The sequence below is a fragment of the Diadema antillarum genome, unplaced genomic scaffold, assembly GCF_040938485.1.
Source record: "Diadema antillarum isolate AM-2024a unplaced genomic scaffold, OU_Dant_1.0 scf00000037, whole genome shotgun sequence".
Classification (NCBI taxonomy): Eukaryota; Metazoa; Echinodermata; class Echinoidea; order Diadematoida; family Diadematidae; genus Diadema; species Diadema antillarum.
Window position 1 is genome coordinate 1,656,212 of NW_027270926.1, and position 15,361 is coordinate 1,671,572.

Genomic DNA, 15,361 nt, shown 5'->3' on the forward strand with positions numbered 1-15,361 from the left:
TTCTTCTTCTTCTTCTTCTTCTTCTTCTTTTTTTCAGTGCTTGCTTAGCAGTCACAGACAAAAAATTGAAACCAAAGCTAAAACGTCCAAGCAAAGTCTGCCTCACCCCTCATCCTGTTTGTGCATGTATTCAATGAATGCTAAGAAGATATACGGCACAGAGTTAACAGTAAGAGCAACGACACACACGCATATTTGATAAGTCAGGGAAAACCGTGGCAATGAAATTGTGGCTTCATTTTGAACGGTTTTTTGATAATTCTATCATGATTTGGTGTGTTTTCTTCTTTTTTTTCTCAATCATTACCTCGGGAGCAGACTCCACAGGAGTGATTCCTGGTGAGGTAACCGTCACACAAAGTTCCAAGGAAAATCCTTCTGTCACAGTGGTGTGGCTCAGTGAAGCTCCGGGCTATTCTCTCTTGCTGAATGGTGTGTCGCTTCTCAGTGGTACATGCGCTGATCCCAGCATCCTAGAGTATGTAGCTACTCCATCCTCTGGCCTCAATTTCACCTTGCGTGCTGATGGAGAACCTCCTATTGTTACCTTCTTCACAACATGTAAGTTTTCAGAAACCCTTTTTTGGGCAGTGCTGTATGTATTGCATCATATTGTACAAGATTTTTTTTTTTTTTTTTTTTATAGTCAATTCATGAGAACCTCTCAATATTTGTTTTATAAACCAGTGAGAGTTACAGAGTCATTGTTACAGTGTCTTGTAATGTTTACATATAAATTTAGCAAGGAGTGACAATATTGTGATATCGTGGTGCAGAAAGGACTCAAGATAGTGCAGTTTACTGATAGTACCAGTATTGGTAAAGTTGTTAATACTTATGATGCATTGGAGTTTGTTTAAGACCTCTTGTTCAAGATGATATACATTTGCATGAATTTCCAGCTTGTGTTGCTTTTTGTTCTCAATTAACCGTTCTGCTTGTACAATGCCAAGATTGACTCATTTCTTCCCCCCTTTCCCTTCCCATTTATTCTTTTTTGCCATGTAGATCCTGATCCTGTGGGAGGTCTTCGCATTACTGAGACTCAGCCTACTTCTGCCACAGTAGCATGGAACCCCCCAATGGTTGGGGATGTGGACGGCTTTCTTCTCATGCTCACATCCTATGAGGGTGATGCGCCCGAGCAAGAGGAGTTTAGGGTGGAAGCCACCATGACTTCTTACACTTTCGATGTAAGACCTCTGACAAACTACACCATTAGGGTGCAGTCGCTGCTGTTGACCCCCGAAGAGCTGACCAGTGCGGTGCGATCAGAGGAGATTATGACACGTAATCCAATTTCTGTGTTTTGCAATAGCCTCTGTCTTTCTATCTCTCACTTTCTCTCATATCTATCTTTTCATCTATCTCTCTATCTATCTATCTATCTATCTGTCTATCTATCTATCTATCTATCTATCTATCTATCTATCTATCTATCTAATCTATCTAATCTATCTATCTATCTATCTATCTATCTATCTATCTATCTATCTAATCTATCTAATCTATCTATCTATCTATCTGGTATATTGAATGTGTTCCTTCTATGTGAACAGTGGGTCTAACCAGACTCCGAGATATTTGAAAGTATCAATCATCCAGTGTCATTCAGTCATGCTATGGTACATTTTTATGCCTCCGCCACGAAGTGGTGCCGGAGGCATTATTTATCTGTAGATCAAAGCAAAGTTGTTGAAATACATTATGTACTCTGTATTAGCAGCATAAAGGTCAAAGGTCTAGGGCAATTTATTAAGTTCTATTGCATGGATGTAATGTTTTTGGACAGGCCCATTTCAGACATAGCGCACATCAAGGGTTATACAGTGTACAGTGTATGTCACCATAATTTATAAACCCCGAACTGTTTTCACAACAGCTATACCATGGTAGGTACTCAATCTGGTAATATGACTTTGTACATTTGTATAATGTCATGAACTAGTAGAACAAGAGTTTGTCAGAAAGCTGTTACTGGTTGATTGTGAGAATTGCCAATTGGATGTGATGAAAATTTGATGCGCTACTCATCTTAAAACAAAAGGAAAAGGAAGATATATCAATGTATATCAGCTTTTGTCATTTCATCATTTTTTCCTAGTCTTAATTTCAGAGTGTTCATATTTGCATTTTCTGTCATGTAAGAAACATAGATGCATACAGCGGTGTCACTTGGACTTTGCTGAATAAGAATCTGCAGTTCTCATTGAATGAATGTTAAGTGATAACAGGGCATGTGTTGTCAAGTTGTACCTGAACACAGTTATTTATTCTGACAAATTTCATACAAGTTTTGTACCTGTTTGTTTGTTTGTTTTTTCTCCATCATTTCTTATATTCTGTCTGTGCAGCCTCTTTGAATTCAAGCACAGTGATTGAAATTGCCCGAAATGAAACATCAATCTGGCTTATTCATGGTGGGTCATCTGACAGTACCTTTAACATCACTCCATCCGATGGTGCCCGTACTGTTCCGGGAGACTTCAACCGACTCTCTTTCTTTGATTTGACCCCTGGGCAACCGTATCACGTCCAGATCTTGTCGCAGAATACAGTCATTGCAACATATGAATTTGACCTTGGTAAGGATGATATTACGCTCCTTGCAACAAAGCTTATGATCAGCAGTCAAGTACACTTGTACGTCTAGCTGTTAAAATGACACCTACCTGATACACGTTTGCAAAGTGCATTGTGTACTGTATGTATATATATGACTATGATAAAGTGACCCTATTAATGTATCTGCTACATCATCACTGGGGTGACAAGACCTTGTATCTCAAATTTTGGTTAAAATTCCTTTTTTTGATAGTTAGATAATCAGTTAAGTGATGTCCTGTCCAAATCCTAGCAGACTTACCCCCAAAATGAAGCCGCCATGTCATGTCAAAGGAAAGGCTTTCGTATTTGATATTATGTAATAATATGAACATTTGACATTTTGTAGCTATGAGGTCTTGTTGCCCCAGCGATGATTTATTTTCTGCTGATTTGTCAGACTATTTATGATTTACCTCATTGATAGAAGAGCATGGACACCATCTTGAGTGTGCTTATATATGTGTGCGTGCAACTGCATGCATGTTCGGGTGTTTATTTGTGTGTGTGTGTGTGTGTGTGTGTGTGTGTGTGTGTGTGTGTGTGTCTATTCGTTTGCGCTTGTATATCTGTCAAATGCACTTCGGACAAACTCTTTCGTTCATTACACTTTCCCTCTTAAATCTCTCTATATCTAATGCATCATTCTCCTTGTAGCTCCAACGGATCCTATTGTGGACGTCACCGGTGTCACAGCGACTTCAGTAATGCTGTCCATTTCACCAGGGCCCAGCGTCGTCCAGGAGTACATGGTCAACTACACGTCTCTCTCGGATGACCCATTCAGCTGCGAGACCGTGATGACCGTCAGCGTGACTGAAGAAGAAGCGGCAAACTACACTCTCTCTCTGCTGCATCCGGACCACTCCTACCAGATTTCAGTCAGGGCGGTTTCCAGGACCACTGAGAGTGGGGCCACCATGGTCACAGCCACCACTGGTGAGTGATCTCCATGGATATCATTTCTTTCCCAACTTTTTAAGTGCTGCCCCAATCGAGCGCATACAGACACGTGATAGCATTTCATCTTGCTTATCCGTTTAAATACCAGGGTTAGATCATATCTGGTTTGCGTCAGTATTTTTGGTAGTGGAATAGCACTTGGCTTAAACTAGAATAATGATAACAGGATAAATGAAACATTCTGTTGTGTTTTCTGCAAAGCCACTGTAGAGGAGGCTATTAGTCTTTACATCAAATTTCACACCTTTCCAATGGAATACTCCATACTTGCACATTTCATTAAGCAGTAGTGTATTGTAGTAACTGGAGTCATGAAAGTTTTGTAATTGATTATTTCACTTGAAAAATAAGGTATTCTATGTTTTCACTTAAAAAATAATGAAACAGCAAACCTGCTGCTGAACAACTTGGCTCTGTTGGAATAAACATCAAACAATTGAAAATGAAGTTTTTATTTGTGTTTTGCAAAAGCAGAATTTGTATATTCTTTTTTTTTCCCCAAAAAGGATAGGAGATTTCATAGCAGATTTTTATCTTTCACAGCTCTTTCTGTACTATATCATTAAGAACATTTCAAGTAGGGTCTGTGTCTTCATCTGCTGTTTGCCTCTTCCATGATTTTTTTTTTGAGAATGACGAAATGTGTACAATATCCCTATAAGAAAATGTGCAAGCAGCATTAATCATGAACCACAAAAGAAAATCAAGACTTTTCCGTTTAAGGTCATGTTCTCTGTCTGATGCTATGTAATATTTCTAATTAGTATCAAAGAGATGTTGTGTTTCTCTCTCTCCACTAGATCCTCTTCTTGGCAATGGATTTACTGTGGTAGAAAGGAGTGTGGATTCCATCACACTGGCGTGGACATCAAACTCCTCGTACGATATATCTGTGACTTCCTATTCAGGTGGAGGGACATGGAGCACTGTGCAAGAGTTGTCCTTTACCGACTGCAGCTTTTCAAGAACACGAACATTTAACCTCAGCATGCCAGGAACAACATACGTTGTAACATATCTACCACGTGGAAATGATGTCGGTTCATTCAATATCACTGTCCGCACGGGTAAGTGTTCAGACTTTTTTTTTTGTGATTAGTGGGTTTTTTTTTTCCTGATCTAGTTGCTATGTTCTTTCCAGTACTATATGCTTGCACACAGATTGTTTTACTGCCAAAAGACTGAACAAATATCTTGTTTCAAGCACAATCGGAACAATCTTGAGTTTATGATTCGAGACAACATTCATTGTTTATGTCATTCAGTTACTATGAGTTTGTCCTGGCCCTTGTCTAAAATAAATTTCAAAACACTAATTTGTATCTGTTATGCTGGACAGATGCATTTAAAGCTGTCCATGCTGATGTGAGATTTGTCCAGTCTGACTACCCCTAGACCTTGCTCGTGTCTATAATTTGTTGTCTTTCACATCATTGTTTTCATATTTACAATTCCAGATCCGGGGCCTCCTATGTCACTGATGGTAAACAATGTGACAAGAACAAGTGCTTGGTTGTCATGGCAACGTCCAGCAAGTGGGGAGGTGGACTCATACAAGGTGACGATAGTTTCATTGAATGACAGCCAGTACTTGCCCCCTGGAGATGTGCTAACAGTGAGTCCAAATGGGATCATGAATGGCTATCTACTGGAGGGGCTGATACCATCTGCTGACTATGATGTGAGCGTGGAGTCTGTGCTGGATGCCACAGAGCAGTTTGAAACTCAGGAGAGTAGCGCAGCAAATGTGTCTTTTACCACAGGTGCGTACCGTGTGACTTACCAACCCTCGATATGTCCAGCATTTACACGCAGTCAGCCAATTGAAAGTAACCACCAGGCTCAAATTCCACGAAAGGTCATAGATTAGGCTTCTGTGCAATGTACCAAAATCTGTCATTTGGGTTGACCGACTTGAATTTGTAAAGTTTGTATTATCTTGGAGAGTAATTTTTTCCCGATGTACTGTCAAAATTTGGCAGCTCAAAACCAAGCCAAAATTGAAATATTAGCAGTTTTTCTGGATGATGCATTTTCAGACAGGTGCTGCTTTCACTGTGAAATAGAATGTGTTTTCAGTTGTACTTCTGCACACCACGCCCGAGTGACCTTAATCTGTAAATCCTCTTTCTCCCTTTCCTATGAAGCTGTATCTCATATTAAACTCTCTCTTGTTTCAATCACGTTTTGAATGAGTGAGGATGGTCCAACTTTTACAAGCTCTATATCATTTTAAAATTAAAGCTTACTCTTTAAAACTATGTCAAAAATGGACATTAGCTATGGCCTACTTTTTGTACATTTTGAGCTCGGCAGAGACAAATATTCTTTAATTACAAGATTCAAAGATGTCGTGAATACGTGAGTCAGCGGGAACATATACACCGCAGCATGCTGGGAGCGAAACAGCTGTTGTTTGTGTTGTCGTTTTAAGACCATCACATGACTACTGTGTCCTGTGATGTGATGGTAATTAGGTGCCCTGTCACAAGATGAAACCTACATGCAACTATTGCAATCTGTGAATGATCATATTTATTTGTTTTTGTTTTTTCTAGTTCTAAGTGTCGTGATTCTTTTGTCTGCTTCAGGTATGATCTGAGGACTGCTCCTTTTGTTATTGAAAGGGAGAATAAAGAGTCTTCCATCATAGATATGTATGTAATTTGCAGATGCATATTTACATATGACAGTTTGATACATACTGTATACGCTATATATTTCGCAGGGGTTTTATTTTCGCGAATTTCGCGAGTCGGGAGCTATTCGCGAAATTAACAACACGCGAAAATATTACCTTCCAAAATGAATCCCTTGCCTTGATGATACGAACATTTCAGTACTAGAATACCATGTCACGGCTTACCGAACAGACCAACTGGCTAAGCTTGTTTACGCACGTCCACGTCTACTTACGAATACTGTAGAGAGCCAATCCATTATCGCAAGGGGACCACTCGTCAGAAATCTAGCGCGATGGACTTAACCACTTCAAAAATGTTGAATTCTAACTTACTAGTTCGCAGAGTTTGGCAAGTCTTTTTCATGCAGTGTATAACTAGAAACTAGTCATTCATATGCTAGTAAGTTGAAAATTCACACTTTCTTTGCCACTTCATATTTTCTCTGGTCCCCCAATCGCGAATTTAACCACTCGCGAAAATGTGTGACAGCGGCAATTCGCGAAAATGTGTGTACGCGAGAATTATAGCGTATACAGTATTTATTGGTAAGTTAGGCCATTCCTCATATTTTTTGTGTTTGTTCTGTTTACCCATGGCTTGTCTGTCAAGGTGAACTCTTCACCAGTTACCTGATCTTGTTATCAGGAGCATTGCATTTTATTGCGTATTTAATGTGTTTTGTTGTTTTTTTGTTAATATCTTATCTCTAATGTTTCAGAGGATCCCAGAGAAAATGAGGTCCTTGTAACTATGACAACCAATGACTCGATTGAGTTCCTGCATGGGGTCAACGGAACAAGGTTCACCTACAACATCACGCCATCTGACGGTGTCACAATCTTGCCCGATCCAAATGACCCCTATCGAGTGACTTTCGAAAATCTGCAGCCTGGCCTACTGTATAGCGGCTTTATCGACCCCGGCGATGGCAACATTGTGCCGATTGATGATTTCCGATTGAGTGAGTGCGGCTCCTGATGTGGAGGCAGATTACTGTAAAATTTACTGATGTACCTGGCATGCACAGCACTTGGCTCAATTACAACTGTATTCGTGGAGAAATGCGAGTGGATAGTAATAGAACATAAAATGTGATCAATGACATCTTTAAGCAGTCATGGTGATAGGTGCTCAAGATGCAGTTTTTGTTTTGTCATCTTTCTATGTCACTAGTCTAGTTTTTAGAGCTGCATTCAAGTAGAATTATCTGCCCACTAGGATAGAATATTAACAATGCAAAATACTCTCTTTGACCAGATAATTAATCAAATTTGTTCTACAAAACTTGCTCTCAGGTTTTGTCAGCTTCTTTTAAAACCAAAACATAGTTCTCATATGCCTGCAGAATTGTAGATTATTGGTCTACAATGTACAAAATATGATGCTGTTATAACACAACTTTGGTTGTGTAGTAGCTAAAATGCAAGATATCAGCCAAAGCAATAAGTACATGTACTGCAGATTTTAGTAACTTTCAAGTTCTAGCACACTTACTCCATTTTCTCCATGCCTTTACATAGCAGGGTTAGTTGTATGTGAAAATGTATTGTTTCGCGATGTGTTAGTGTCACAACCTCTAGTTCAGTGTGTATAATATACAAGTGATTTGATATTTGACACAAGATTTTATCAAATTCCATTCGCAGAACCTTCGACTCCAACGTTGACCACCCTGTCAACCAACATGTCACAAATCGAATTGGGTATTGACCCTGGACCAGGGTACCGCGATCGCTTCAACATCTCTTTCCGGAGTGTGGTACCCCGAGAGGAATGCGTGCACGAGGACAGTGTTGTCCTGTCTGCCTCCACAGAAACCTATACCTTTGAAAACCTTGAAGGGGGAACATCCTATGTATTCACTGTCGTCTCAGAAGCTGGACCTCCTGTGCGCACCCACAGCCTTGAAGGCACTCAAGTCGAAAATACGAGTGAGTTTATCTTCTAGATATTCTTGAAAATCCATATGTCTTGTTTGCACAGAGTGAGATGACACAACCTGTGGTACTTGTCTTATACAGTGTACAGCATGATTACACAGATGACGCTGTGGGTGGAACATGTGGTGCTGAGCCTGGCACTTGTGGCACCGATGGTGCCTAACCCTGTGCCAAAGGTGCTGTACCCTATACTAGTGGTGCTACGTGTACATGTATCTCATATGGAGACTGGAGCCTGACACTTCTGGCACTGATGGTGCCTAACCCTGTACAAAAGGTGTTGTACCCGGTTCTTATGGTGCTGCATGTATCATATATGGGGACTGAGCTTGGTACACGTGGCACTGTTGCAGGTGTTTCAATCTGCATGCTGGGGGCTTCATGATGCAGTACTGTACAGTACATAACACTCTTGATTTAATGCATGGTATAGATGTTACCCAGTAGATATGATTTGCTGAATTTGCCACATGATGAATGAATTGCCCATGCACGCATTCACGGACTCACTGTGGAAATTTTCAAATACGGAAAATTTATGCCATGTCATACAGAAAAGTTTGCTATGCAGCCTCTAGTAAATGTAAACAGATGTTTATTAGTAATATCTGAGTGACAGAAATTCTTTGACAAAGAAGAATTCATGAAGTAAAGAATGATAAGAAAAAAAAAGGCAGAATCAGCTTCTACATAGTCTCAATCTGTTGTAGAATAGCATGGAGATGCAAATTTAAGGGGATTCTCAAGAAGAGTGTGTCTTTTGTGTCCAATTTGGTTAGGTGCATACATGTATATGTAAGTATATATATATATATATATATATATATATATATATATATATATATATATATATATCAGGGCTCGACACTAACGGTGGCCCGGTGGCCCAGGGCCACCAAAATTGAAAGTCGGGCCACCAAATTTCAAAAAAGGGCAAATTTGGTGGCCCGCCTCGGGCCACCAAAATTTTTTGAAAAGTATGTCAATTAATTTGTAACTTTTTGCGCCGGAAATTAGCAGTTATATTTGTTTAAAGGATGGATGAAAGGGACTGAATGAGTGCCTGAGAGTGAGTGTTGCGAGTTGTTGAGGTTTATCTATGAGTAGATGTATGTCCAACTTCCAATTCTTACTATGACTGGATAAAACTTAGATATTTGACTCATTAAAAAAACAGGACTTTTAATGTTTTTTATTGTTTTTTTTTCGGGGCCACCAAATTTTTCTCTCGGGCCACCAGAAATTTGAAATTGAGGATTTTGGTGGCCCCATCGGGCCACCAAACAAAAAAGTTAGTGTCAAGCCCTGTATATATATATATATATATATATATAGTATATACATGTACGTGTAATTGCTTTTGAGGAATATATTTTTTTGATTAAAATCCATATATTAACCTGCTTGTTCAACATGTGATGTCAAGATTAGGGAATGTTTTAATTTGCTATGCTGTTGTTGAACTGACCATTGGTATAAAGACAACAAAAAAAGAATCCCCCTCCCCCGAGCATTTTCATCTTTAGATGTATTGGCAATTTTCTGCCTTCTATCCTAATGTGTTGCTTTTTAATTTTTTTCAATGAGAAAAATGTCCAGTTTCAAATACTCCTTTAAATGGTGTCAGAGTTCTGTTTTCATGATCAGATTCCATAAAATAAATGTTGCTTCAACTCTCTCTGTCGTTATTATGGTAGCTGTCATCCCTCAGGATACCTTTACTGTCTTGGACATCACATCTGACAGCGCTAGCCTAGCATGGGTCAATGGTCAGCCAACACCATTCAACATCACCAGGGAACGGAAAGTCGGGAGTCGGTACGTGCCCGATGGGCTCTCCCAATACGGCGACTGCGACATGTCATACGTGTTGGTAGCAGAGCCCCTAGAGTCAGCTACCGAGTATCGCTTCATGTATGTGCCACAATCTGGCAGCCCGTTTGAGGTGGAGATCAGAACGGGTAAGGAAGGGACTACTATTAACTGGAGGGGGGAGGGTGGATGGAGAGGGGGATGAAATGACTCTTTTAGTGAAGGGTCAATTGGGAAGAATGGAGATGAATTGAAATTGACTAAAGGAGGGACAGTTTACCACTCATGTCCCATTAGTGGTAAGGTCTTCATAAATAAGGATTAATTTCAATGCAAAGTGAGGGTAAATTTCAATGCATTTTTTCCTACTTTTTAGACAGAGCAAGGCACAATTCCTATGGCCAATATACCAATTAAGTTGTTCACATTCACTAAAAAAATATAAAAATGCTTTACCCCAGCCACTTAATTCAAGTCACATCAGCTTGTGAAGCCTGAGCTGTGGGAATAAACAAATTTTTAAAAAAGGACATTTTACTGTGAAAATAACTCAAAGTGATTACAATCTACAGCCAACCAGTAGCGTTCACAATATCAGACAGTACAGAGAACCTCAGGTTAAGTATGATTTTTAAAATGCTAGACCTTTTCAGTAATTTTCATTGGAGAATGGTGTACAGTATAATTACATGCACTTAGAATTGTCAGGAAATCGTTTACATGCTGTTCACATAACCTCTTTATGTATGTAAATGTGAGACTCCACCTATTATCCATTGAGTACAATGTAATAATAAATGCATAATAACGATATGCCATCCTGTGAAACTCAAATCTCACTCCTGGATTTCCCCTTTGCAGACCCAGAGTCCATATTCAACTGCTCTGTCGACACCACCGTCTCCAGCTACACCCTCACCTGGACTCCAGCCCCGGGGTCCAGGAACGACGGATATCGGGCGAGGATCACCGACCAAGACGGTGATGTCCAGGAAATGGTTGTACGACCCGATGAGGAGCTGGAAATTTTCAAGAATCGGCTCCTTCCGGGTACGAACTTCACCTTTGTCATCAATGCAGTGCTCGATGCAACTGACACTTTCTCTGCACAGGAGGCCGCTGTGCCCTGCCAGATCGAAGCTTCGACATGTGAGTAAATTTGTTCTGCATTTGAATTGCTTTGTTTTTGCTGCTGATTTGTAGTGTCCCTGTAAAAGATGAAACATTATGTGTGATCATTTTTCTTCCACCAAGCCACTTCTAGTGTATTTTACTTGTTGCTCTGCACACATCCTATTCTCTCACAAAATAAATGCAGTTGGTTTTGTGCTACTAGTGAAGCATAGCATTCATATATATATATATATATATATATATATATATATATATATATATATATATATATATATATATATATATATACCATGCTGCAAAATATTTCACATTTCCAGTATTTGCTGTTTCTAGAATTAATAGTAGAAACAGGGTAAATTTCTTAGAAATCATCCAAAACTTCATATGCATATTTGAGGCCTCATGGAATATCAACCCATGTTTTCTGTTTACTTCCAGTAGGTTTTGTGATGCACAGTCACATTTGATGCAGAGAACGCATTTGATGTAAAGAAGAGCACAGTATATAGATGGGAAGCAAACTTGATATCAATTCATTGATAGGTGGAAAAAAAGGTGTTGAAAAATATGAGAAGTTAATTGTTTTATCTCATATGATTGTGAGCTTTAGAGACATTGAGCAGTACTAGATGGATTTAAGTATGTCCAGTTTTGATAATCTTGTCAAACTCTCTGTTTTGCAGTGCCTCTGTCTGAAGGCGTGGCGATACCGATTTCCGTCAGCACTACAAGCTTCATGCTCATCATCGGTGACGCCAGAAACGTGCCGGGATTCCAGCGTTATGAAATCACCACTGATCCTCCCATTAATTCCGCAGACGTCACAATCGACCAGACTACCAGCATGGCTACTCTCGAAAACTTAACACCAGGGCAGCTGTATAATGTCACAACTCTGGTACTGGGCACTGACCTGGTGAACTTTTTCCTTGAACGAACAGGTACAAGTCAAGGAGTTGCGTTCCGGCAGGGCTTGATACTAACTATTTTCGTTGGTGGCCATTTTGGGCTAACAAAATCATCAAATTTCATTTTTGGTGGCTGAAAAAAAGAGGAAAACATTATAGTAATGAAAACTATTCACTGAACATCAATGTAATACAATAAGCCATGATAATTATTTGAAAACTTGCAAGGTATGAGAAGAATTTTAAATACCACATGTTGCTAAGAAGTAGGATAAAAAAGAATGAAGTGAAATTATTTGATTAAGCATTAATATGTTTAGAAATCATGATAATTATGTGAAAATATGCAGGTATGATGAAGGGTCTCAAATACCACATACTGTGACAGAGTTTATTTAATAGTCTAACCTACAATTTTGTAAATGCAACCTTGAATTGAGGCACATATATGATATTTCCATGACATCACTTAGTAATGAAATTATTGTATTCAACGTACGGGTATACTTACATCTATTTTTAGATGGGTATGATTTGGCTGTGAGTAAAAATATACCTTGCAGAGAAAATTGGGTGGAGTATACCCCTATGTCACTTGCTGATTAGGATGGTGTACTGTTAAAAGATTTTTAAAAAAGAAAATGTGTCATCATTGTTAATTAGTTGCTGCTTTGTTTCCTTCTCTAATATACTTCTACTCTCATAGTTCCTCTGAGTCCAGCTACGGTTTCATCCACCACCACTGCTGCGACTTCTGTCACTGTATCCTGGGCTCGCCCGGTGGGCGTCTTTGATTTCTTCCGCGTTTCTGTCAACCCGACAATGGACACGGAAGAAACTTCTGCTACTCTTACTGATTTGCTGCCAGGCACAAACTACACAGTCAGTGTGGTAACCGTCAGTGGCACAGGTCCATACCAGCAGATTAGCAGCTCCACAGAATTGAATATAACCACCCGTAAGTTATCAGCATCACTGTATTAAAATCAATATCTATCTACTAAAGTATGAATATTATTATTGAAATGTGTGGGAAACAGTTGTAAGCTAGTTTTTGTGTATTTTCTTTTTCTTCTCAAATTACATATTGGGGCACACATTCGTGTTGAAGCCAACTTTATTCTTTGAAATAGTATGGCCCTCATTTCTGTGCCTTGGCCATGTGAAATATGTGTGAGGTGCATCTTACACATAGTACTGGTACTTCATATTATGATTTTTAGTTTGTTTTGAAGTTAATTGACACCACTTGGTATGAATTGAATTGTAATATCCCGTGACATTTTCTGCACAATCCAACGTTTTGCACTTGATATGCAAATCATGATGTAGGGAGAGAGCATGTGTATCATTGTATTGAATAGGTAATTTGTGATGTTCAGTAATCATGTTAGTCTCCATCTAAGGTATTATAGAAAAGATTTATCCAGCTCAATGCTATTAAATAGATGTTTTGTTTTTGTTTTTACGTTTCTTTGTGATTTTTTTTTTATTCACAGAGATGCTGGGACCGAATGAGCTTGAATTCATTAATGTGATGTCGACGTCATTCACTGCTCTGTGGGGAGATTTTGCACAGACGTATTTTGTGGTACTAAGAGATGACAATGACATTCAGGCGGGCGTCAATACCATCAGTGACCAGATGGTGGACATTCCATCAAATGACCTTTCAGCCGGCATCTCTGCAGCCAGTGTCTACAGCCTTGAAGTGTGCAGTTTCCCTACCCTCATGCCTTGTGTTAATGGCCGTGTACGAACGAGTGAGTGTGTGGTGCTTGATTCATTTCCTATGATAATCTGAGAGATTACTACTCATTATTCGCAAGCAGTGTGAAGGAATGCAGAAGAGGTGGAGTAAACATCAAAACGATCGGGTCACTAACTCTTTTAAACAAGAAAATGTGCTCCATGTTCAAATTGATGTTTAAGTGTAAACATGGAGCCAACAGAACAGTGAGTTTCCCTTTTCACGCATCATAGCGGTGATAGTTTTCTCAATGTTGGACCGTCGCAAAATGCCTGAAAGTAGAAAAGTCTGCTAATTTTGGACTTTTTTGTGGTTACTTTTTCAAAGTCATTATAGTCACAGTCCATGAAGTTATGTGAGTCAGATGCGGTATTAATGTCACATCCTGCACAGATCAGTGGTATAGTTGTGAGGTATTTTGTTTAATATCTCAACAAAAGCATCAAATCCTGCGTGTTTCCATGTACTCTGATGGCAATATCATATTGAGACGATTTTATGACATGGAATCACTCTTCCTGTAGCCCATCCCCCCCCCCAAAAAAAAAGGGCTACCAAAATTTAAAATAGATTCATAAACCAATTTTTTCTGCATTCAGCGGCTGGCAATCAGTTTTTCAATGCACAAGTATGCAAAAAGTATGTTACCTAGACGTCCACCTCTCCCACTCCCTCATTTGTCTTACACAAAACGTGCAGATTGTATATTTGTGGATGAATTTATGTTGCTCTAACTCGTTACGAGACCGTATAAGATATATGAATGGCATACACACCTTTCCATGGTCACAGATCCGGAAAGCCCTCAGGAGCCCAGATCGCCCCTCAAGAGCCCGTTTGCCCTGTCCTTTGAATGGGATGCCACCAACACCTCCTTCACGGGGTACCGCGTCTACTATCTGCCCGTGCCCTACCGCAGGGAGCTGGCTCTGACGGTTCCCCGCAACTCCTCCGAGGGCAGGATGTTCAGCCAGGACTGCCTGCGGCCGGACACGGAGTACACCTACGAGCTGGAGACGTATCTAGCGGCCACCAATGAGTTCAGCGTGCAGTCGAGTGATGAGGCTCAGTCAATCACTATCAGAACCAGTGAGTTTTAACGCTCTAAATCCTGCTAGGTCATCATAAATGGCACAGCTAGTCAGTCTTTGTAAATGATAATGATGATAGTATACAAATGATGCACAGGATAGAGTGCGTTTTCGCCTCGTGCATGTTTCACAATTGTAAATACCCTCGAGTGCACTATACGCCTCCACTAACGCCACGAAATAATCCTGTGCATCATTTGTTTTATAAAATGGGTCGAAAATTCGAAAACTAACAGCATTTTTCAGCGTTTTTCACGTACCTTTGTGGGTCAAGACGTCCGAAGATGTTCGTCCCAAACATTTACGCACGTCGCACTCGGAAATCCCGCACATACCGTATAAGTATGATTGGGGGTTGGGTTTCCGGACACTTAAGTTCCCGCATGAAAACTTACTTATTTTACATAGAATATGCACCCTTTTACCTTAAAGACTTGATATAGACTCCTCACATAGGCCTACTAGACAGCATACT

The 15,361-nt window shown here is 39.8% G+C and overlaps 2 protein-coding genes across 2 annotated transcripts in view; both read left to right on the forward strand.

Annotated features, from left to right (window-relative positions):
* Positions 1–14,895, forward strand: part of LOC139708680 (fibronectin-like) — a 28,592-nt gene extending 13,697 nt beyond the window's left edge. The window contains exons 11-24 of the mRNA XM_071620616.1: positions 319–561; positions 1,009–1,290; positions 2,355–2,585; positions 3,262–3,543; positions 4,368–4,634; positions 5,025–5,330; positions 6,970–7,212; positions 7,898–8,182; positions 9,889–10,152; positions 10,865–11,152; positions 11,821–12,078; positions 12,752–13,003; positions 13,545–13,808; positions 14,588–14,895. Coding sequence (XP_071476717.1) covers positions 319–561; positions 1,009–1,290; positions 2,355–2,585; positions 3,262–3,543; positions 4,368–4,634; positions 5,025–5,330; positions 6,970–7,212; positions 7,898–8,182; positions 9,889–10,152; positions 10,865–11,152; positions 11,821–12,078; positions 12,752–13,003; positions 13,545–13,808; positions 14,588–14,895 — 3,773 coding nt within the window. The remainder of the gene's footprint in view (positions 1–318; positions 562–1,008; positions 1,291–2,354; positions 2,586–3,261; positions 3,544–4,367; positions 4,635–5,024; positions 5,331–6,969; positions 7,213–7,897; positions 8,183–9,888; positions 10,153–10,864; positions 11,153–11,820; positions 12,079–12,751; positions 13,004–13,544; positions 13,809–14,587) is intronic.
* LOC139709115 (fibronectin-like) overlaps positions 1–15,361 on the forward strand; it is a 45,794-nt gene that overhangs the window by 25,981 nt on the left and 4,452 nt on the right.